This window comes from Mesoplodon densirostris, chromosome 1 (assembly GCF_025265405.1).
Source record: "Mesoplodon densirostris isolate mMesDen1 chromosome 1, mMesDen1 primary haplotype, whole genome shotgun sequence".
In the NCBI taxonomy this organism is placed as follows: Eukaryota; Metazoa; Chordata; class Mammalia; order Artiodactyla; family Ziphiidae; genus Mesoplodon; species Mesoplodon densirostris.
The window spans coordinates 16,921,206-16,946,658 of NC_082661.1; the positions used below are offsets into that span (position 1 = coordinate 16,921,206).

The 25,453-nt window shown below is 38.1% G+C and overlaps 1 protein-coding gene across 3 annotated transcripts in view; it reads right to left on the bottom strand.

Moving 5' to 3' along the window:
* Positions 1–2,199: 2,199 nt before the first annotated feature.
* The window catches only part of TDRD1 (tudor domain containing 1), a 37,508-nt gene continuing 14,254 nt past the window's right edge, over positions 2,200–25,453 (bottom strand). Inside the window, exons 10-24 of one of the 3 annotated variants that reach the window (XM_060100666.1) lie at positions 24,547–24,633; positions 23,626–23,793; positions 23,399–23,506; positions 22,377–22,547; positions 18,567–18,809; positions 18,070–18,207; positions 15,219–15,329; positions 14,311–14,481; positions 11,482–11,757; positions 10,864–10,983; positions 9,224–9,340; positions 6,812–6,979; positions 5,369–5,609; positions 4,689–4,722; positions 2,200–2,229 (exon numbers count right to left, since the gene is read on the bottom strand). In XM_060100666.1, the coding sequence (XP_059956649.1) occupies positions 2,200–2,229; positions 4,689–4,722; positions 5,369–5,609; positions 6,812–6,979; positions 9,224–9,340; positions 10,864–10,983; positions 11,482–11,757; positions 14,311–14,481; positions 15,219–15,329; positions 18,070–18,207; positions 18,567–18,809; positions 22,377–22,547; positions 23,399–23,506; positions 23,626–23,793; positions 24,547–24,633 (2,183 nt within the window). Of the gene's footprint in view, positions 2,230–4,515; positions 4,609–4,688; positions 4,736–5,368; positions 5,610–6,811; positions 6,980–9,223; positions 9,341–10,863; positions 10,984–11,481; positions 11,758–14,310; positions 14,482–15,218; positions 15,330–18,069; positions 18,208–18,566; positions 18,810–22,376; positions 22,548–23,398; positions 23,507–23,625; positions 23,794–24,546; positions 24,634–25,453 lie in introns of those variants that run through there. The other 2 variants (XM_060100748.1, XM_060100837.1) reach the window with 2 other exon arrangements.

Genomic DNA, 25,453 nt, shown 5'->3' on the forward strand with positions numbered 1-25,453 from the left:
TGTTTAACAAGTAAAGCACTCCTTGGGTGCAAGTCTGGCTACAGAAACACCCACAGCATTGAGGAGCCCAGGTGTCACTCTTTGGCTAATCCCAGAAGAGCTCGATTTGCCAAATCCAGGCAGCAGTCACGTGGTGATGAGCCCACTCGTCACTCTATCGGTTTACTGCTCTGGTTTGGCAGCCTCAGGGTGGTGGGCATCACAATGACTTTATTCCTCACCTAGAACGTGGCCGTTTAAGGCCCTGCTGAGAAGGATCCTCAGGTTTTCTGGAGCAAGAGAGCTCGAGTTCAGACTATCACTCACCCTTGTTCACAATTTTGAAACTTTTTCATTTCTAGCGGCCCTAGCAAACAATATTCTACCAAAAGAAAAAGGCATATCAAGTATGTCCTCTTCCCACACTGCCCCCCACCACCCCTGTTCACTGCTTAATCCATGGTTAAGAATCTCTTCCCTTGCACAATGGACCTGACTTGTCTCAACATTTGCATGCCCTATGCCAAGGAATATAACTATTTGTTTGATTATATGGTCTCAGGTGTAAGTACTTATCTATGACTGAACTAGGTATTTTGAGGGAACCCCAAGACTGGGATTGGCAGGTGTTGATGGACCCCACATGGCCCTACTGAACAAAAAATACGTCACTTACCTCAGTGTCAGGCACACAGCTGGAGCTCAGTAAATATGTGAATGTGAAAGATCAAATATAAGATCTGGTGGTCCAGTACGAGAATATGAGAATATGCTGCATTAATCCAGAAGACATTTAACCCTTCTCTCTACTTGTGAGACTGGCACTAGAGATTACGTTCGTTTCTCTTTGGGAACAAGGCAAATAGCTCAACCACCAAATATTATTAAACTCCATTTAATTTAAACTGTTTCTATTCAAACTTCCAGTATGTACCATATGATAAAACCTTGGAATCTGATGAACTTAGATTTTTTTAAATGTGTTCCTTGACTTGCTTCCCTAATTTTCCTTAGTAAAAAGGACAATTGTGCGATTCCAGTTTTCATTTGCATTTTCATTGTGATTGGAACTGAACAGAGTATGAACAAACTAAACGTCCAGTGCTCCTAGTATGTGCCAACAAGAAAAGGAAATTAGCAAAATGCTGCTGGCAATAAGAACACAAGGGAAATCTGGCTGTGAAGGAAAAGGATTTTACTGGGCAGCTTAAATTTTTATCTAATAGAAGCACATCAATGTTTGAACAACTTTTAACATGAGGAAAAACTCCACTTAATCTAAGCTGACACACATTACCAGAAAAAGAAAAAAAAAAAAAGTCAAGTTTCTTCTTTGAGTCGGTGACAACATCTTCTTAGGCTGTCACAGTCTGATACTTAAATCATGGAAAAATTCCCAAATAGAGACTTACAGGCTGGCAGGAAAGTCAGCTGGCCCATAATTCTGCATATGTGAGTTTAGAGTTTAAGATGACTGTATGTGCTTCCAGAAAAATATATACTCTAACTTAGCTTTTTAACTTAAATTGTTAAATATATTTGTGCTTCAGAAAATGTAAATTCTATCTACATTAACAATCTAAGTGGCTACAGATTGGAAAGGTACCTATGGATGGCAGGAGCAGAGAGAGGAAGTGCCTTCCACCCACCTAGTGGGTGAGAGCCCAAGGGCAGACTGTGCCCAAAGGCTGAGGGAAACGTCATCTGAATCAAGATGGAGAGAAAGAAGCTGATAACCTCAGAGAGAACAGGGTAAGAAGGGCAGAGACCCAAGCAACAACAAACCAAAGAACATTTATTACGTGGAAGAGGCAGATTGTGACAGGGAGAGCAGGGCGTATTTTACCATGAACTATATCAAACATACAGAAAAATCCAAAAAATAAAACTCTTGTGTCTATCAACTAAGTTGATCCAGTATTAACCCAGAGCCATATTTTCTTCAGTACCTTTAAGTAATAAAAAGTTATATATACACTAGACAGCCCCTATGTATCCCTTCCCATATTCCCACGCACTTGGTATGAATCTTTTATGCAAGACTTATCTGGGGGGAAGAAGTTCGAGGGAAAAAAATACAACTACCCCACCTCGACAGAAGAGTGGTAAGCAGACAAAAATTAAGGCATAAAATGTCATTAAAGAAAAAGTTTCCAAGAAACAAAAACACAAGATGCTGTACTTTCTCTCGTAAGTCTAGCCTTCGCTGTTTCCTTTCTCCTAAGTGTTGATCTCCAAGAGAGAGTGTTTCTGCAAGAGAAAAATCAACTATCATTATGCCTTATATAAAAACTCAATTACCATGGTTCTTAATTTCTAGCTTAAGTAAAAGTAAACCAAATATTCACTTTTAACTGAAATCACTTTAAGTCAAATCTGCCAGTTAAAAAAAATTCACTGCCACAGTAACAGTGCTTTATGTCCAATACAGCTGTCTGTAATCCCCTTCACAGATAAAATATATAGCTGTTTGCTCTCCTCCAAATATAAAAAATATTTTTATTAATTTGTATGCTGAAATACTTACCACTTTTGAATAATAGATTACAGAGAGTTTTATGTTCTCATCACATCACTCCTAGTTTAGCAATTTTACAATAAAATTACTAACAAATTAAAACAAATTTCTCCAGAGATGATGAAACAGTGAAACTTTAAGCACGTTTTATCTTTCTCTAAGAAGAATAATTTAAGCAATTATCCAACTATATTCTCACCACAATGAAGGAAAGAAGTATGCTTAAGGAAACATGTATGTCATTTTTTTCTAGTAATATAACCCCTTAGTTTCTTGTCCTCCAGAACTGATCTAATCTAAAATGATATTGTAGCAGAGCTACAGGTAAGCAGCAAACGGCGGTACGGAGAACTCAGCTTGCATCATAAGACCTACTTCCCAGTCTGTGTGTGTGGTTTTTGGGCAGCCATTTAACCTCCTTGAGGCTTCACCTCCTCATCTATAAAATGAGGCCTACCTTCTTTTAATCTTCTGGGCACTGTGAAGATTAAATATGTGCCTATTACACCACTGTAAAGCAATTATACTCCAATAAAGATGTAAAAAAAATGTGACTATTAAATAATGCACTACTCAAATATAAGGTATTACACTGTATTCAAAGGTAGACAAACTATGTATTTATTTCTGCAGTAGGGGTAAAGCCAGTTCAACCACCACGCTTTTAAATCAAGTGTTTTGGTTTTTTTAAAAGTAATATCTTCAATCTACTTAGAAACAATAGAAAATACAGGTTTCATCTGAAGTTGTGTACCCAAACACACTCAATATTCTTATGGGGAAAAAAAAGCTTATTGCACAGATATAAAGATTAAAGCACATACAGTTAATCAACTTGATTAGAAATATGATGATTTGGCACTAGGACTAAACTCCAGAAGTTCACATCACTGCATGCTCCTCAATCTATGAATTTAAATTACCATTAAATTTAAGATTTTAAACTCAAGTATGGTACACATAACAGCAGTCAGTATTAAAACTTAATGTATTAGAAAGGACTGAAAGTTGTAACTGCAAGTCAGCATTTATTAAAAATAACCCAAAACTTGTGAAGTAAAATAAATCATCTCAAAATAAATCATAAGAATCAAAACTCTTGATCTTGCATGAATGATATTTAGCTTAGAACTTAGCCATACTTTCTTAGAAACAGAAACAGAACAACTGTCCATTATCATGTGGAGAATAGGTTTGACCCCGGTAGGCACCTCCTTGAGAGTTGCTACACCCACAGAGCCCTAGAGAGCAGGAGGACCTCGGGAGCTACTTGCAAATGGTCAGATATAAACTGCATGTTAGCCAGCAAGAGTGCACATACTGAGTAAGTCAAAGATCCTTTGCTTTCAGCTAGAATTCTATCAATTCAAAGTGACGAGAAGGACAATTTCATTTTGATGAGAAGTTCTAATTGGCTACTGATCACAAAACAATTTCCGAGGGCCACCTTAGAACAAAGGATCTCAGGCAATATAAAAAAGCAGGGGAACCACTATTCAAAATCCACCAATGTAGTCTTTAACCACTAGAGTCACCGCAGCCAAAAATGGAAGAGTATGTTTTGTTTTGAAATGAAATATACTATCAGTACAGCCCATTTTCTGTTCTTGGCCTCTTAGAACCTCTTCACAAAAAGTGCTAAATGTTTTTATAGAAGTACATACAAGGGAGGGTTAATTTCACTCTAGACACAATTTCAGGCTAAGCTTGACCTCACGACAATTTTTACAAGTCCCTGCAAATATCATCAAGAGCTGTCTCTATGTCAAACACAGTATGGAAAGGACGCTGCAACCTGGACAGCCCTGAACTCAGTCCCACTAGCAGCGTCAAAGGGAGCTTACCAAACAAAACCTACAAAGACAGCAGAAACACTACAGCCAGACCTCAGATCATTAGACCACAGAATAAAGTACAGCCTCAAAACGGGTGTCACCCCATTAGCTCTGCCATGACAACATGACTGGAGATGTCCTACTGGGGGTTACACAAGTGCAAAAACATCAAATTTAACTTACTTAACTTTTAAACAATTTTTTCATTTCAGTAAGTTTGTTTTGATTGGTTGGATTGTTTAAGAGGAAGAGAAGAATCTGTTCATGTTTTTCAACCTAAGGGTGAGAAGAAATGGTGTTATTTCATTCCTAAAAATGTTGGGAGTATAATTTCACTTAAAGGAAATTTAACCCACTTGTTTCTGTAGCTCTGTGCAGCAGCAGTTCATCCTGTTCACCTTTTCTAAAAGCAAAGGCAAAAAGCCGTTAGACAACGAGCACTATAAATAACAGGAAAAACAAAACAAAACAAAACCTGCAGTCTGAACATATACAGATCTGCCCCTCAGGGCAGATCCTTTCCAACTACAAAGGACTTGATCAATTAGTTTTTCACTTGGGCTTTATGTTATCTACTCCTGTCCTGGGTTTTACCAAATGAGTGCCCTTACCTCCGAGGTTTCAGGTCTTTTGCCTGTCACACACAGGATATCTCTTTTTGGTTGAGGGCAGGCCTGCCAAAGCATCATCTTATGAAATAACTAGTAAGATCCATTCTCAGATATGTGAGTTCTTCTCACTTTGATCAGGATCGAAAGGAAGTTGGAAGCTACTCTGAATGCTTGACATTTCTAAAGCTCTCAGCATCAATTCTATCAACAGTGTTGCTGAGCCTGCTCTAAGGAAAATCTGGACTGGGAGGCCTGCTTCCTTCCAGGTGGCTCCTCTGAGGTGGCAATGTGAGTCAGCACCCGGCCGCTGGATTTGCGGAGGATGAGGACAGAGGGAACGTGGCCACGGAGAATAAGGAAAGATCAGGTCAACTAAATTGAGGACATCTGTTCTTGGCTACACTTACACCTGCTACTAATTAAACTTGAAAAAAGTATCTTTATTTAAAGCACTCTGCTTTTTAGATGGGATGTTTTTCGCCAGACCATACATCACCAGCTTACCAGCTATATTGATAGTACCATTCTCAGAACACTTCTCAACCGACACCGTGTGGACATTCTTGATAAGTCCTTTTACAGAAAGCATTACATTCTGATTCAACATGAATTTTTTCAGTAGCTCTATTATTAATTGAGAACAGCTTCCATTCAATTCCATTGGTCCTGGAAAAAAATTGAATATTAGAGTTAATCTTCAAGTTCCTGAAAAATGATATCGAGATAAATTATCTAAGGATAATAAGCAAAAGGCTCACTGATTTTAGCTAGGTTTAGGTATGCTTTGATGTACTACTGCTGTTGCATTCAAAAAAATCAAACTTAATAAATATTCCTCAATCCCTACTATGTCAAGCACTAATTTAGGTCTAGAAGCCACAAAACAGACAAACGTCTGCCTTTGTGGACTTACATTCTAACGGTAGAAGCAAACAATAATAAAGATAATTTTCCAACTCTCTGAGTCAAAACCAAAGCAGACTGTGAGGAAATCAGTGTGTTATTATCTACTGGGACCTCTGGGTAAAGAACTCAGGAGTAAGAATAAAACGCTACTTTAGCATTTTAGTTCCTTTTATTCAAACTCCAACTGAAGGGCTGAATAAATACGCAGATATGGTATGAATAGGAAGGTAGCCCAAAATGGTGCCATTTAAATGTCTCTAGCCTCTGTGACAAAGCAGAAAGACCCCCGCACAAGAGGTCAGATGACTGACCCCAGTTCACCCTGGCCCTGCCACTTAACTATCTTTGCAACCTGAGGCAAACCAGAATCTCTGAGCCTTGACTCTCTGAAACTAATCTGTAAAACAAAGATGGAACAAATGAACATAATTTCTGTGAGAATGAAAGAATAATAAATGGTATGAGATTTTTTGGTAAACTCTGCTTGATATTTAGAAATCTGGGCTGTTGCTTAAAATATGTTTTTTTTTTTAAATTTAAATTTTATTTTTGGCTGCGTTGGGTCTTCATTGCTGCGCACGGGCTTTCTCTAGTTGCGGTGAGCGGGGGCTACTCTTCGTTGTGGTGTGCGGGCTTCTCATTGCAGTGGCTTCTCTTGCTGTGGAGCAGGGGCTCTAGGTGTGCGGGCTTCAGTAGTTGTGGCACGTGGGTTCAGTAGTTGTGGCTCGTGGGCTCTAGAGCTCAGGCTCCGTAGTTGTGGCGCACGTGCTTAGGTGCTCCGCAGCATGTGGGATCTTCCCGGACCAGGGCTCGAACCTGTGTCCCCTGCACTGGCAGGCGGATTCTTAACCACCGCGCCACCAGGGAAGTCCTACAATACCCATTTGTTTCAGACTTAGTGCTATAAAAGAAAGAAAAAAATCCCACAGACACCCAAATTGGAAAGTGACTTAACTGTCTACCTTCAAGGGAACATTTAATAATTTGGAAAGGAAGCTCCAGGTGGCTGGCAGAGATTGGCTGCACTCTGCAAAGAGGCAGAGTTTCAATGTTTCCATAGTCTGCATAGAGCACTTTCACATCAGCATCTGATGTCTCCAGAACAATGGCACGGTACCAGAAATCATCACCTGAAAATACAGAGGAATCTCAGGTGAGAAGTTACATTCAATGATGCCCTCCTCCTTTAAGATGGTTACTCACAGTTACATTTACATCACTTAGAAAGTCACACCAAGATTTCTGACTTCACGCCAAGGAGTCTAGATTAAATACAAGCATCCCATCTACTCCTTGCAGATTCTACTCAAAAGACAGGACTAAATAGAAAAAGGCCTAAAACCACAAAGATAGAGAACAAGAGGGAAGACAATGTAATAGTGGAAGGTGGAAAGCAAATATGTGAGTGGAAATGATTTAGCAGAGCTCAACTGAAGCTGGGTGTAAAGAAGCATCTCAGTTTGCATCTCAAATCCCCAAGCAATCAAGGCTCAAAAATTGATGCTACTCATTTGAAAGTTGGAGCAAAGATGGAGATGACATGGGGATTGGATAACGGAAGCAGAGTTGCTTCCCCAAAGTTTATGTGAATAAACTTTAGTTTATAAACACATTTACATGTAATATCTATTTTAAAAGTTGCTGAAGAGAATGATCAGTTTGATGTTGACGTGTTTTAATAACGCTTAGAAAATTCCCCCTTTTCAGGTAACTGCTCCTAACCACGGGCAGAAGCCGAGTTTCCTCTCCAGAGAGGACGAACCAGAAAGACTACGGACTGGGGGACGTGAGGCAGACCAGAGGAGGGAGTTTACAAGAACCCTGTCAGGCAAGCTCTGCACTCCAGGCAGGAGACGACCATCTCCAAGCAAAAGCACTTCAAGACACAGGCATCAGGAGTTCCCAGTGAAACGGCAGAGCCAGGTCACCCTACAGGAAAGTCCACTAAGCAGACGAGCTCTGCCTGCGCACAAAGGAACTTCCAATTAGCTTCTTAGTGCTTCACCTTACATAAACAAACAGCGAAGGATGACCAGATAGTAGAAGAAAGTCTCTGACATGAAAGAGAAGACCAAAACAAACAGGAACTCAAGGAAACAGAGACCCAAAGACGGAGAAGACCATGAAAATTAAAAGAATGATATTAACATCCTCGGAGAAACGACCTTCCATCCTTGAAGCAAGTACAAGACAGTTATTAAAAACCACACACTTGAGAAACAAAAAAAGCTACTGAAACCAAAAATGTGATATTAAAAATGAAATACGGAAGGCTGGAAGAGAAAACTGAGGAAATCTCTTGAAAAAAAAAACAGCAAAGGAAATTCAGCAGCAGAGTTTAAGTACAACATGAGAATACTTGGAGTTCGTAAAGGAGCAGAAAATAAAAGAAAGGAATAAAAAAATTCAGGAAAAATTTTCAAAACTGGAACTCATGAATTTCTAAAGGGCCCACCCACTGGGTGCTCAGTACAACGGTGAAAAGAAAACCAGTGCTGAGTCACATCATAAAATTCAAAACTTGGGATGAAGAGATTACCAAAAGTTCCAGAAAGGAGGAAAAAAATACGTACAAAGTTTGGAGAACCTGAATGACATCTACCTCTCCACCAGCAACACCCACAATGCCTTCAAAATTTTAAGAGAAAGATGATTTCCAACCTAGAATTTTATCTATAGGTAAGCTATCAAGTAACTATTAGGGCAGAATAAAGACTTTTTCAAACATGAAAGGTAACAAAATTTATCTTACATGTACCTTTTCTCGGCTTCTAGAGGATGAGATAGATATACCAAAATATTAAATCAAAAGTAAAGGATCCAGAAAACAAGTTGAGACGAGGGAGGGAGAAATCTAGCCAACAAGGTGGGGTGGGAGAGAAATCCAAGAAACGTAGAGGGTTTGTGCTGAAACAATCTCCAGCATGATGGTGAAAGGAAAATTTCAGGATGACAGCTCAGGTCTGGAGGACAAGCAGTCTGGATAGGAGTGTGTCAGAAGGCTGGAGCTGCCTACAATTTGATAAAAGTTGATAAAGTACAGGCAGTATTCACGGAGAGAATTTATACCAATGCAGAGAACTGGAGATCATTAGTGAAAGTATATAGAACACTAGTAACAAAAAAGGCTGCAAAAGAAAAATGTAATTATAGTAACTACATGGGTAGGCTGTGAATACTGTTTATGCAAACCTAATAACGTAATACAGAATACTTATCTAAACAAAAATTATGACACATTTCTACTGGGAAGAAAGAGAGGGAAATTGTAGACCTAGCTGTCATACAAAAGAAGAGGGAAACGAAATACATTTTTAAACTGTAAATCTAAATTTTAAAGTGAACACTGTTTGGGGAATAGAAAAGAATCTTACCTGTGTATCTGGCACAGCACACATCTCCAATTTTTGGTCTATAGGCCGATCGGCTTTTCTGAGCACTGCAATCTTCTAACAATTTGGCTGTCAATACACACAGTTTTTCCTGATCTTCTAAAATATATATAGAAGATGTTTTGTGAAGAAATTTTCAATGCTACTATGTTTAATAAAGTATTTATATAAAAAGGAAAGTCAAATCTAATCACTCAAAAAAGACCCCATATATATTAAAATATACATTTATATTTTAAAAATAGATAAAGCCAAAAAAAGATAAAACCACTACTGGTTACCTTGTGGGGAAGGGATGCAAGACTGGGAGCGGGCAAGAAGGAAGCCACTGGGGGGCTAATTTCTTGATTAGGGTGGCTATTCTAGTGTGTTCATTCTACAAAAACTTGTTTTATTAAGTTGCAGTTTTACTACTGTTCAGTATACTTTTCAGTAAGTGTGTTATAGTTAATTAAATGAAGCAAAGTACTTCCAATTCATCATACCATATGTTATGGTCAGGATGCAATAATCCTAAGACCCTGCTTTCCACTACACAGTTTAAAGTTGATTATTCCTAATACTGGAGGATAAATTTAAGAGCAATTATTATTATCACCACAATTCTTGGTTTGACCATTTGAAAAAAATTTTTTTCATTTTTTTCAGCTTTCAAATACCTGCAAATTATTTTGAATAGCAAACTTGCACTAACTCAGCCTCTGATACTGCAAGAATAAACTTAAATACACTGGGGCTTCCTTGGTGGTGCAGGGGTTAAGAATCCGCATGCCAATGCAGGGGACATGGGTTCAAGACCTGGTCCAGGAAGATCCCACATGCCATGGAACAACAAAGCCCGTGCACCACAACTACTGAGCCTGAGCTCTAGAGCCCGCGAGCCACAACTACTGAAGCCCGCGGGCCTAGAGCCTGTGCTCCGCAACAAGAGAAGCCACCGCAGTGAGAAGCCCGCGCACCGGAACGAAGAGTAGCCCCCGCTCACCTCAACTAGAGAAAGCCCACGTGCAGCCATGAAGACCCAACGCAGCCAAAAATAAGTAAATAAAATAAATGAATTAAAAAAAAAAACAAAACTAGAGTACACTGAAGAGATGCCTTAATTGTAATCTTTCACGAAATAAAAAAGGAAAAAGAAAGTCAACATTTATATGCTACTTTTCTTCATGATTAGGGCCAGTGTAAAACATTTCTCTAAGCTTCTAAGATACAGTAACACTGTGATTATAGACTGATTAGGAAGTACTCTTCCAACGTATCTAAAACTGTTTTGGTTCAAATTCTCGTAATGCTTGTAGAAGGTTAGCTTAGTAAGTACAATTCAATGCAGACAGTACCTATTTTTAAACAAGAAATTATACAGTAATTAAGGACGTTGCTTTGTTATAAAAAGCTGTAGATGATCAAGACCAGGTGGAGTAGGTGCTGAATGCACGGCATGTTCACATTCATGTTTTTATAATTAAATTTTCCTTAAGTGTTATTATGATCAATTAAAACACTGAGTGAAACAGAAATCATCACCTTCTTCTCCCCATCACTTCCTAAGGAATTCAGGTAAGTTCATTCTACAGTTTAAAAGACCAGCATAGATATGTCTCAAACTTTGTTTGGTTTCTTACCTGGCATTTCATTTGGTAGAGCATAAAACAAGTTTGGGTTTACGATTTCTAATATGCTTGCCTGTACAGTTTTATTAACTGGCAATTCTATTGTCCTCCACTGCTCAGCTGGAGAGCTGGCTGAAAACATACGAAATACAGGTCTCTCATGAAAAAGATAAAATTTAGTATTCTACTGAATACCAACATTCCCAAATTCCCAAAACGAAAATCTGTATTTTCATAAAACAATCTGTTTAATTTGAGGGATTTTGGTGTGCCTCACAAAAAAGTTCAATCTATAATAAGAATCGTGAAACTATTATGCTCCTATAGTATATTTCAGTAGTATATTTCCATTTCTGTAGTATATTTAATTCTTAAAAATTTACTCAAACTTTAAAGGATACATAGCTATATGATACACGTCTGCCTGACAAGTAATTACATTAAAAATGAGTACAGTGTTTAATTAAAAAAACATGTTTCAATAAATATCAAACTAACTTTACCTATTACTAACCTATTTCCACAAAGCATATTTCTACAGGAAAATCATGTCACTTGGAATAGAAAAATTTTCATAGCCTATAAAAGCAAAGGATAACATAAATTTAAGTAGCAGTTTAAAAATGTTACCTTGAAGCCATGGGGCATCAATTTGAAGACCATGTTTATTAACAGGACTGTTTTTCACTAAGTCTTTACATGGTGAACTAGCTTTTAAAACCAGATGTTCATCAATCAGAACATCAGTAATTATCCTGGGATAAGAAGTGGTAAAATCGGTGAGTTCAATTCCCACTCCATTTTCAGTGATTTCAACCACTCGGGCTTGGAGTTTTATCCCTGTGACACACGTCTGAAATCTTGCTATGGCTTCTCTGGTCCAGTGTTTGTTTCTAGGCTGTATATCTAACAAATAAAACAGCATTAAGAAGAATTCTGCCCTCAATATGTTTTCTTTGTATTTAATTTTTGATAGTTTGATTAATATGTGCCTTGGTGTGTTTCTCCTTGGATTTATCCTGTATGGGACTCTCTGTGCTTCCTGGACTTGATTAACTATTTCCTTTCCCATATTAGGGAAGTTTTCAACCATAATTCAAAAAGAGTCATGTACCAAAATGTTCATTGCAGCTCTATTTACAATAGCCAGGACATGGAAGCAACCTAAGTGTCCATCAACAGATGAATGGATAAAGAAGATGTGGCACATATATACAACAGAGTATTACTCAGCCATAAGAAGAAACGAAATTGAGTTATTTGTAGTGAGGTGGATGGACCCAGAGTCTGTCATACAGAGTGAAGTAAGTCAGAAAGAGAAAAACAAATACCATATGGTAGCACATACATATGGACTCTAAGAAACAAAAAAGGTCATGAAGAACCTAAGGGTAAGACGGGAATAAAGACACAGACCTACTGGAGAATGGACTTAAGGATATAGGGAGGGGGAAGGGTAAGCTGTGACAAAGCGAGAGAGTGGCATGGACATATATACACTACCAAACGTAAAACAGATAGCTAGTGGGAAGCAGCCGCATAGCACAGGGAGATCAGCTCGGTGCTTTGTGACCACCTAGAGGGGTGGGATAAGGGAGGGTGGGAAGGAGGGAGACGCAAGAGGGAAGAGATATGGGAACAGATGTATATGTATAATTGATTCACTTTGTTATAAGGCAGAAACTAACACACCATTGTAAAGCAATTATACTCCAATAAAGATGTGGAGTATAAAAAATAATAAAAATAAATAAAGATGTGGAGTATAAAAAAAAAAAAAAGAATTCTGTGCCCCAAAGCTGCATTTTTTGCCTCAGTAATATCCAGGACTGGACTCTTCCCACGTTTACCATTCAGGTCAAGTGATTTTGAGTATCTTTGCTCAATAATCAATTATGTATCTGCATCATCCTCAGTGCTGAGTTGCAGATAATGCACCTACACATATACTACTGTTTTAGGAGGCTCAGGATCCGTCTTTACCTTCCTCACTAACTTATCTTCACCTGGCATTTTTCCCAACAGGCAAAAATAGAATTATTATTTCTTTTAGAAGCCACTATGGTTACATACACAATGATGAGTTATCAACTATTCTGTCTGCACCTTTGTGGACAGTTTTCCAATGATAATTTCAAAATATCATTTTAAATTATTTAACCAAAAATTATCTTTCTGGGATAACTTTGGCTTATACCCTTACTTTCATAACAGTGGTTCTCAAATGTGAGTGTGCATCTCTATTACGTAGAGGGCTTGTGAAAACAGATTTGGGGGCCCCACCCGAGAGTTTCCAATTTAGTAGTAGGTCTTGGGTGGGGACTAAGAATCTGCATTTTTAACAAGTTCTCATGTTGATACTACTGGCTGTGGGGTGGAGGGATCATATTTTAAGAAACACTGACAGAAAACATGGTGATTAAAAACAATAATCCAAAGCATACTTAGTGTAAAATAAGTAGAAAGAAAACAGGCAAAAGGAAAAATAAAAAGCATCTAATGCTTCTAGACATGACCACTATTAACATTTTGGTATCCAGCCTTTCATAATCTTTTATGTGCATATGGAAATACACACATGCACATATATACTCATAATTCTTTTATAAAGAAATTTTTATAATAATAAAAATAGTTACACTGTTAGGCACTATTCAGTGCTGTATGCCTGTATCTCTTGTCCTTCATGCCTTTTTGAGGAAGGTACCATTATTGTCCAGATGAGGAAAAGGAAGCACAGAGTTTAAACAGTTTACCTAAGGTCTCACAGCTAGTAGGCAGCAGAGCTGCTTCTAATCCGTCCTCTTAATCACAATGCCATCCTGCCATCTCTTTCATAACTTGCTTCCTTCACTTAAATCATGAATCAGTCTTCACATCAACACATATTTAACATTTTAATGACTGTGTAATAAGAACGAACACTTAATAGAGCTTTGAGTGCCAGACCCTGATCTAAACATTCATTTAATAATCTGCACAACAAACCTATGAAATAGGTACTACCACTACCCATTATATGGATCCTCATTTAACCAAGCCTCTACTATTGGCTATTTAGGTTGTTTTGCTATTACTAACAGCAGTGTAATGAATTTCCATGTAGGTGAACTTTGTGAAATCACATGATCATTTCTTTAGGATGAATTATTAGAAGTAAACTTGCTAAGACAAAAGGTTAGAATATCTGAGGCTCTTAAGGAATCCTGCAAAATGTCTTCAAAAGAAAGTATCGGTTTTCACTCCTATCATAAGTATAGAAAAGTAGCTGCTTCCTTACTTTGACATCAACACTGAACATTTTGGCCAGTATCTTTAAATATGTTTCTAAATTTTATAATGTGAAACAGAAAATAACTTACACAAAATATTAAAATTATAAATATATTAATACTGAGAAATTTATGTACTCTTAAGTATTAGAAGACAGTTGAGAAAATTTCTTACTCTGCACCATACCTACTAGCCAGCACTGTATCCCCTGAAATGGAAGTTTTAACAATTTGGATGGGATCATTTGGAGTTCATCTGCAGTAACTTCTTCCATGTTTCCATAATCCACAAACTGTACTTTAACGTTTCCATTTGGTAAGATTTCCTTGACTAAAGCACGATACCAATTACCATCACCTAGATTTAACACAAAATTTGTAACATGGAATATTTCCCTTCTATTAAGGTTTGAAATTTTTATCTTGAAAAAGACCATTCTTTGTCTAAAGTACCTAATAATATATTTCTCTTCCCAGACAACACCTTTAGTTTTTAATCAGAAATCCCTAGAAGGATAATTCTCAAAATTCATTCTTAGAATATCACCGAAGTTTTTATAGCATCACACTTTTACATCTACTATAAAGATTTCATTCATAACCTACCAATAAGCAGAATATTAAGTGAAATAAAGACTTAATAAACTTGATATTTGTCAAACTGGAAGACTTATAATATTCTCACCGCTAATGAGATTGTTTCACTTGTTACTTGGTAAATAATAGAAAAAATAAACCGAAAAACATGCAATGAAATTAAGGTGTTTCATCAAACATATTTTCAAAATAAACATGCACAGGGTGACCAGAAGAAACAATGAATCTGCAGTGAACAGGTTTCCCATTCTCTAGCTTTTAATATTACCAGAAATTCTGGAAAGAAAAGCACTTGACAAAGTTAGGTAAGAATGTATCATTTGGAGGCTCCTTGTTACAAAGAGAGAAGAAAAAAAATGGTATTTTAAGCATTCATTTAATTTTGATTATGAAAAATATCTGCTTAAACATCAGGAAGAAAATACACTAAAAATGAGGTTTGAATGTCAAGAAATAAAAGATTCTAATATAGTCAATATTGTGCCAACTGCAACTTACCTACAAAAAAAGCACAACAAGGTTGCCCTACCTCTGCCTTAAAATTATTAGGCAACTTCTGCTGGCAATATTCTGCTACCAATTTGTTCAAGTCACTGAGTTTCTTTAGAGCTGAAAACACAATACACATAGCGTTTAATATTTTAAAAACATGCAGAGTAACAGATTTTCACTTAAAGTTGGAAAGTGCTTTGATCATAAAAACCCAGGCACATCCCCAAGCAACTATAAAGTACACCAAATACCTTTCCCTTCTCCTTATTAAGAAATTGGGCAAATAAGTCATTATTTAGTTAATACTCTCAGTAAACCCCATGCCAACAATTTACTGGGCACAGAGCCATGATGATGGCATTGCTGTCAGTATGCTAGAGCATGAGCTTTGCATGTGGACCAGGAAACAGTGCACAAGCCTGCACAGAAAGGAAGTTACATATAAGCTGTCCTGAAGGAGTATATATAATTACTAAATGGTTGGCACAGATAGTGTCTGCTAAGGACTTTCAGAGAGGTGAGCTCTGTGCACTAAAGGCTTCATAGAGAAATCTGAAGTATGACTTGTTTGCTAGAAAAGGAGAGGGTATTCCAGAAAAAGAAACGGCTCTGAGGCAAAGTTACCAAATTAAGCAGCCAAAAAACACTCGCTGGGAGAAGTCTGGCAGAGAAGAGGAATGGAAAGGTGAATCACTGAAGAAAAACACCAGAGATGTGCTCGGAAAGATACAGACCGTGGAGAGCTTTAAAATGCCAAGTAAAGGGATCTGAACACTATAGAAGTAAAAGAAAAATATCTTTTAAATATGTGGCAAAGACCCATTCACAGAAACGGAAATTAAGTTGTATCGAGTTAGAATTGTCACCTTTCAGATTAGTCAAAATAAGAAAGTTTAAGGACACACTGCAGGAAATGGTGTGGGAGAGGGCACTTTCATACACTGACGGTGGAAATTAGCCTGGATGACCTCTTGAGGGCAGTCTCTCAAGAGCACAAGCACACATATCCTTTGACTTAATAACTATTGTACCATTTTAGGAATCTGTCTCAAGGATATAGTCTCAGAATAAAATCACAGATTACAAAAATTGTTTTCAGTAATAAATGCTTGTACACAGGAATCCTTTAGCTATCCGTACCTAGGTTAACTAAACTAGGGTAAACCCACCCAGGGGAATACCATGTAACCATGAAAAGGAATGAGGACGTACAGTGATGTGGTACCCTGGAACAGAAAAAGGACATTACCAGAAATGGAAAAGACTCTAGCGAAACCCAGATAAAGTCTGGAGTAGTTCATAGATATTTACCAATGTGGGTCTCTTAAGTTGTAACAAATGTTAACATCTTACATAATTGTGGTACTACAGAGAAAACTAGGGGTATACAGGAACTCTCTGTACTATCTTGGCAACTTTTCTGTAAATCTAAAATTATTCCAAAATTAAAAGTATATTTTAAAAAGAATGGAGAAAACACTATGTGAACTGATATCCAAGACAGAGTGCGAGAAAAAGGCAAAGTGCAAATATTATTTATTTTACCATTTATGCCTACATAAAAAGGAATATATATATTCATACAAGCATATGTATAGAGTACGTTTGGAAAGATATTAAGAACATTGAGAAAAGGAACTGGAAGGATATTTAGAAATCTGAGAAGAGGAACTGGGAAACTTACTTTTCACTATATTCTCTTTTGTAACTTTAAAATTTGTACCATATGCTTGTACAATCACTTATGAAAATAAGAAAGTGGCAAATATTTTAAAATAGTAGCCTATCTACCAGATGATTCTGTATGAAGGGATGACAAATCTCACAAATTGGGAGACAGGCAGGAACTTCGTTATCTAGGGTGACATCCTTATCTGACAGAGAGAAAACCCAAAACCTAGAGAGGTTAAAATCAATGATGCTCACCAGAATGGCTCAAGGGAAAAAGACGGAAAACACAAAGTGTTTGTGAGGATGTGGAGCAACTAGAATTCTCAAACCAACAACTGCCATGATCACTTTGGAAACTTTTTAGCATTCATTGATCAGAGCTGAAAACACACATACCCTTTAAGATTTGGCCAGTAATTTCATTCCTAGGTACATGTTCAATGGAAATGCATGTGCATGTGCGTTAAATTTGTATGAGGATATTCTTACCAACATTTTACAGCTCAGAACTAGAAATAACCCAAATGTCCAAGAGTAGAAAGGAACAGTAAATTGCAGTACATTCATACAACGGATCACTATGCAGCAACAAAAAACGAGCTACAGCCACACGTGAAAGTGATGGTCCAAACTCACCAATGTGGAAAAAAAAAGCAACAAGGCACAGAAGAGTACCTATTGTATGATTCCATTTATATAAAGTTCATAAATGGGAAAAAATAATCTATGCTATTATTAGAAGGCACGATCATATTTACTTCTGAAAGAAAGAAGTGGCAGTGATTGTCAGCAGACATGAAGGAAACTTCCGGGTTACTGGTAACCAGATGTTGGTTATAGAAGGTTTTGACTTTGTGATAATTTGTTATGCTGCACTCGTATTTGTGGACTTATCTGTATGTATGTCGTACGTCAATGAGATCAACAATTAAAATTTTTCAAAAATGAATTTAGGAGACATTCTGTGAAATCTAAGCTGGTTTAAACAGAGACTACTGAAAACAGAAAATAATGTCTTACAATGGAATAAAAGGCAACCAAGTAAACCCAAATCTTTCTTGGAAGTACAAATACCCACTTGGCCTTTACTGGAAAGAGAACAGTTTCACCACCCAATAACAAACTTATCTTGACTTATTATCTATGCCAGTGTACTGTAAAGAGAAATAAATAAGAGTCAACTTACCATCCTCTTTAAGCACATGGCAGTAAAATTCTCCAGGACTGTACATCATACAGACCACAACATCTACTGTCTGATCAACAGCAAGTTCAACCCACGTCCACTCCAACAGACTGATTTCTGCTTCTACACCCGAGGGAACTGTGAAAATAAATGGACGATTTGCAAAACAAATGGCCAGAGCAGGGAGTTGGAGGCAGGGCTGCTAAAGAGTCTGCTTTTGAAGAACTGCATGTCCAATGACTTTCTTAGTGACTTTGCAGGAAAGTTAATCAGTGTAAGAATTAACCATTACTACCTCACTGAATTCCAAATTTCAAATTCACATTTCTGAACGATCTTCAGCTGCCAGTGACCCAAACACACTCTTCAGATGAATGCTTGATTTAAAAGGACAAAAGGTACTCAACATCAATTCTTGTTTAAAGTATGAGAACCCATACATTCACAAAGCCACCTGAATTCCAGCATGGACATTATCTGGTGGACAATTTACTTACCACTGGCTTCTTTCATGTCACCAGGCTTATCTGTCATTACCCCCTTGTCCCCCACGGCAAAGCCTGCATCGATGAGCACTTTGGTGACACTGATGTGGGGCATCACAGACCTATCCATAAGTTCCACCAGGGAACTGGTTTCCAACTTGTCCACCACTTTCACTGTGATCACTTTGTTCTGTACAATTTTCCTCATCAGACAAATAGCTTCTGAAGTCCAAATTCCTAATGATGGCTTTACTCCTAACAAAGAATTTTTAAAAGAATGTTAAAATATTTCTTATTGCAAGCCTTTACAAATTTAGCTCCTAATTTCCACAAACTTAAAAGGACTCTATGACAAACACTGGAACCAGAAAGTCCCATCTGAGAAGGATTTTCTAAACACGAAAATGAAGGCAAAATTATAAAGAAAAAGTCTGTAAAACGATTCTATATTTCTATGTAAACAAACCATCATAAATCTATTGATACGAAATGTCCAAAGAAGCAAATCTAGAAGACCGAAAGTAGATTAATGGTTGCCTATGAAGCTAGGATTAACTACTATATATAAATGGGCACAAGAGATCTCAGTGGGGTGATGGAAATATTCCAAAACTGGATTATGGTGATGGCTGTACAACTCGGTAAATTACTAAAAATCACTGAATTGTATACCTAAAACACTGATTTTTTTTTTTTTTTTTGGCTGTACTGCACGGCTTGCAGGATCTTAGTTCCCCGACCAGGGATCAAACCCACGTCCTTGGCAGTGAAAGAGAGGAGTCTTAACCACTGGACTGCCAGAGAATTCCCTAAAACAGTGATTTTTATGGTATATAAATTGTATGTCAATAAGGTTGTTAAGAAAATCACAAACAGGGGCTCCCCTGGTGGCACAGTGGTTGAGAGTCCGCCTGCCGATGCAGGGGACACCGGTTCGTGCCCCGGTCTGGGAAGATCCCACATGCCGTGGAGCGGCTGGGCCCGTGAGCCATGGCCACTGAGCCTGCGCATCCGGAGCCTGTGCTCCGCAACAGGAGAGGCCACAACAGTGAGAGGCCCACGTACCGCAAAAAAAAAAAAAAAAGAAAAAAGAAAAAAAAAAGAAAATCACAAACAAAAGTATAAAACAATCCAGGAAGAAACACCGGTCACTAATACTGACGTCTGAAACATCTGTAGCATTTACTGAAAGGGCACTTACAAATCAACAACCCCAATGTTATACCAAGTCATTTCATAAAATTAAGAGCCAAGTAACTTATGAAAAAACATCCAGTCTCACTGGTAATGAAGCAAATTAAAATGATTTAGTTTTTAGCTTATCAAAATTGTCCAAGATGAAATAATACAGAAATATCTATTGGGCAGGACAAAAGTACCTTCAGTTTTTTTAATAAAAGACATTTTTCGGGCCTCCCTGGTGGCGCAGTGGTTGGGAGTCCGCCTGCCGATGCAGGGGATACGGGTTCGTGCCCCGGTCTGGGAGGATCCCATATGCCGCGGAGCGGCTGGGCCCGTGAGCCATGGCCGCTGGGCCTGCGCGTCCGGAGCCTGTGCTCCGCGATGGGAGAGGCCACAACAGTGAGAGGCCCACATACCGCAAAAAGAAAAAAAAAAAAAAAAAAAAAAGACATTTTTCATTTTCACTTAAGACCTTTATTGAACAACATATTCACCGTTTTGTTCCACACCTTCTGTCATTTTTCAGGCAACTTCATAATTCCATCTTCCCAAAACTTTTTATCTTTTTGAGCAAAGAACTGTTCCAGGTACCTTTTACAGTCTTCCAGGGAATTGACATTTTTTCCATTAAGAGAATTTTGTAAAGACCGAAATAAATGGAAATCTGAAGGTGCAATATCTGGTGAATACAGCAGATGAATCAGAACTTCCCAGGCAAGCTGTAACAGTTTTTAACTGGTCATCAAAGAAACATGTGGTCTTGCGTTATCCTGATGGAAGATTATGCGTTTTCCGTTGAGTAATTCTGGATGCTTTTCATCGTGTGCTGCTTTCAGTTGGTCTAACTGGGAGCAGTACTTGTTGGAATTAATCATTTGGTTTTCCAGAAGGAGCTCCTGATAGAGGACTCCCTTCCAATCCCACCACATACACAACATCACCTTCTTTGGATGAAGACCGGCCTTTGGTGTGGTTAGTGGTGGTTCATTTCGCTTGCCCCATGATCTCTTCTGTTCCACATTATTGTACAGTATCCACTTTTCATCGCCCGTCACAATTTGTTTTAAAAACGGAACGTTTTCATTACGTTTCAGTAAAGAATCGCATGCGGAAATATGGTCAAGAAGGTTTTTTTCGCTTAACTTATGTGGAACCCAAACACCAAAGCGATTCACATAACCAAGCTGGTGCAAATGATTTTCAGCACTCAATTTGGGTATTTTGAGTATGTCAGCTCTCTCCCGCATGGTATAACGTTGATTGTTCTCAATTATTGTTTTTTGATTTGACCGCTATCAACTTCAACTGGTCTACCCAACCGTGGAGCATCGTCCAGAGAGAAATCTCCAGCACGAAACTTCACTAACCACTTTTGACACATTTAATCAGTCACAGCACCTTCTCCACAAATCTTTTTGTGCATTTCAGTTGCATTTTTACCTTTCTTGAAAGAATAAAGCATACTATGCCAAAAATGTTGCTTTTCTTCCACCTTCAATATTAAAACGGCTACACAAAAATTCACCAATTTTGATAAGTCTTTTTTTAATGCACGCTGGTATGACAGCTGTCACATCCAATCTAACAAAATTGCTTCGAGTGAAGTTAAAGACAACTAAGTGCTACTAGAGCCATCTTACGGAAAAAACCGAACGAACCTTTGGGCCCACCCAATATTTGGTACACCAATGTGTCAAGGAATTGACTCCCTACTACGTTTCTGGTAGGTGTGTAAACTAGTTCTACCTTTTCTAGGGAACAATCATAATATGTATCACAAACATGAAAAGCATACCCACTGACATCTCCATTCCACCTAAGGTGGTATTTTTGCAAATGTACGTATGTTTTGCAACCTATCCCAAGGAAATGATCTTTTTTAAAAAATTAGTTTTCTAAAAAAGATCATTAATTTTTAATTGAAGTATATTTGATTTACGATACTGTATTAGTTTCAGGTGTACAACGCAGTGATTCAGTATTTTTATAGATTATAGATTATGCTCCACTTAAAGTTATTATAAAATATTGGTTATATTCCCTGTGCTGTACTATACATCCCTATAGCTTACTTATTTTATACACAGTAGTTTGCACCTCTTCCTAAGGAAATGATCTTGGATAGTTGAAAAAATGTAGTTAAAAGAACACTGCTAGTAGCAGAAACTTGGAAATATCCTTCTGATAACTGGATACTAGTTAAATTATGGTGCATGTGAAGGAAAAGTTGTAGAAGATAATCTTTTACGCTGGAAAGAAGCTCCTGCTACTAGCGGGACACGTTACATATACAGTGATTTCTAAGCATGTGATCGTTAATGTTCTTGCTTTTAAAAGCAGTTTCCCCCTAATTCATGCAACTGACAGGCTTCTGTGATATGTATTGATAATGCAGGATCTATAAATAACAAAAAAGAAGACTCAATTTCATAAACACAGGTACATTCAACTTCATTTTACTACAGATAACAAAATAGTCATCTGTATTTCCTAAATGTTCCATTAAGGATTGTTTTTGTACTGAGGTAAGTTATAGCTAAACACATTCCTTGATCTACTCACTAGTTTAATTTCAATTCTAATGCTCTTAACTTTAGGTTTCAATATTTTAAGAATACAGGAACTATAAAAATTACATACCTGCCAGCACACACTTAATAGCTTGCATTGGCAATTCCAACAACTTCGGAGTTATGGGGCAAAGTCTTGTCAAACTAAGGATTTCAAAGTTTCCATAGTCTACATATCCGACCAGTACAGATTCCGTAGAAGCATAAGCCAAAACAGAGGCACGGTACCACTGGTCATCCTCTAAAAATAGAAGAGACTCAATTTGAAATGATTTTCCAATGTAGATATAAACAAAAATTTTTCCTCCTCAATTTAGATGGTCATCTGTAGATTCTACTTTCATGTAACAACAAGCTTTACTGAACTATGCATGCTTATTCACCATTCCTACTTTTCCTTATCAGAAGCTTTCAACTCCTGAAATGTCACCTTTATTCATCCCTTTCTAGGTAACTCATGTTGTATGCTTGTCATTATTTATTTACATGCTTAATCCCTCTAGTGGACAGTTAACTCATTAGGACAAGGGAACATGTCCTGGTCATGTGAGTGAATCCATTAGGTCTTGATCAATTTTAGAATACCTGGCAGTATGAGTCAACCAGACTCCACTAACCAAGCCATAGATTTACTGGAGGCCCACCTGTCTCTCCCCTCCTGTGAGGGGGAGGCCACTGGTCCTCCCTTCAGCAGAGAGCTGAACCTGGTAATCACAGGGTCATCATCTGTGCAGCTACAGAGGCCGGGCCACAACAGCTATGTGCCTCCAGACACTCTCGCTGTTCCAAAGAGAACTAACCAAGACATGACCCTGGGAGGTTCCACATTCCCACACTGATATAAACAAATGTCTGTATCAGTCTCCAGAACTAAAGGGCTGATAAAACAAAAACCTCCATCACCCCCCCAAGCATTTACAGGTCCTCCTCCTCCCTTACACACTTTGATTCAGTTTAATTGGATATACTTAAAAACATAATTGGTGCACTACTCAAACTTCAAATGCAGCCATCCAATGCAAAACAAAGATTGTTTCATTTCTTGGTACTTAATTGTAAGTAAAAAATTCAGTAATACTCTCTTTTCCTTACCAGAGAACTGAGCACAGCAGATATCACCAATGGTTGGATAAAAATCAGAGCGTGGAGACACCTGACTGCAGTACGTGCTAAGTGACACCTGAAGTTCAGCGAGCTTATCTGTGGATACAGATCACATCTTAAACTAAAGAAATACAAGTTTACACATTATCTGCATATCTGCACGCTGAGTCTCTTGATGTATGTTATATTGATAGCACAAATCAAGATTTACTTACACTCACTTTGTAGCTCTTGACAAAAGAAGTCTTCTGGAGTCTGAATGTGGACGACCACACCGCAAAACTCATCACCTACATTCAAAGTCAACACTTTGGGGATTAGGTCACTGCTGTCTACAACAATTTTGTTTTCAGCTGTGATTTTCCCGACATCTTCAAGATCACCTTATCAAAAAAGCAGAAATATAAGCCTTTTTGGTTTCATTAATCCAATTTTCCAGTTTTCCAGGCCTAACTGTGCTCTTTCACACTTCTAGGCCTTAATACATGCTGGTCTTTTTTCCCAGAACATACTCCCGAATTTCCTGCTCAGTATGATGTCACTGTGAAAGGCTTTCCTCCAAATCTGGGTCAGGTGCCCTTCGCAGGGCCCCCACTGCACTCTGCGATTCTGCCACCAACTGTTTTATAATCTCTTCTCTATGGGGGTGTATACTGCCCACAGAATATGCTCCCTGAAGGCACCTCCACAGTGCCTTAGTGAAGCAGATACTGCTGGGGGGATTTTGTTCCTTCCACTGGACCCCTTTGCAGCATTTATTATTGCTGATGACTCCTTCCCAGAACATTTACTCTTCTGTTATTCTGGCAACATTTTCCCTGTTCTCTTTCCACCTCTCCCATCACCGCTTCTCCCTTGGTACTGTAAGCTCAGGTTCACTTCTCTCACTTTACACTCTCCCTAGGACACCACCTTCATTTACAATTTCAACCGTGATAACTTTTAGACCAGTAAGTATTGAGTTTTCTCCTCCAGATGGCAAAAAAAACCTCCTGAGAACTGTTCAGCAGAGCTCTCACCCAAGATGGATGTTTCAGGGATTTCATATAGGCAGTACTCTAGGAATACAGACAAGAGACAATACTTCTTCAATAACTAAAATCACTACACCATTCAATATTAATCTGTATACTCACTTGAATCTGCACTTTGCTTCCTAGAATTTTGTCCCTTGGGTTTCAAGCCATATCCCATTTCTATGAGCACATGGTCTAAGAGTTTTCCTAAAAGTGATTAAGAGAACATATTTCCATTGCGATATTATACTAAGTATTAGAGGAAAAGAAAAAATACAAAAGAAATGAATCAATCACATGATTTAAAGATTATAGCTATTGGCACACGGGCATATTTTTTACTAGTTCGGTTTCTATGTACAAAATATAGTTTATTAATCTTCGGCTTTCAAAATTGAGTCAAGGGGCTTCCCCAGTGGTGCAGTGGTTTAGAATCTGCCTGCCAATGCAGGGGACACGGGTTCGTGCCCTGGTCCAGGCAGATCCCACATGCCGCGGAGCAACTAAGCCCATGCACCACAACTACTGAGCCTGCACTCTAGAGCCCTCGAGCCACAACTACTGAGCCCGTGTGCCACAACTACTGAAGCCCGTGCACCTAGAGCCTGCGCTCTGCAATGAGAAGCCACCACAATGAGAAGCCCATGCACTGCAACGAAGAGTAGCCCCCACTCGCTGCAACTACAGGAAGCCCGCCTGCAGCAACAAAGACCCAATGCAGCCAAAAATAAATAAAAATAAATGAATTTACTAGAAAAAAATTGAGTCAAAATCCCCATCATCACTTAACAAAAAATTTAATAAAAATATTTCACTTAAAAATTATGAATAACATGGAAGATTTAGTTACCACCTCACTGGCATGCTTAGAATGACCACCATTTATACGAAAAAATAAATTTAAGACATAAGACTACTTCATCTCAGACATAAAGTATGGCTGAAACAAGTGTCAACCAGCAGCCACATAAACTTCAAGTTCCCTCAAACAGTATCCAAAAGCTCAAGTCATAACATGGAACATACA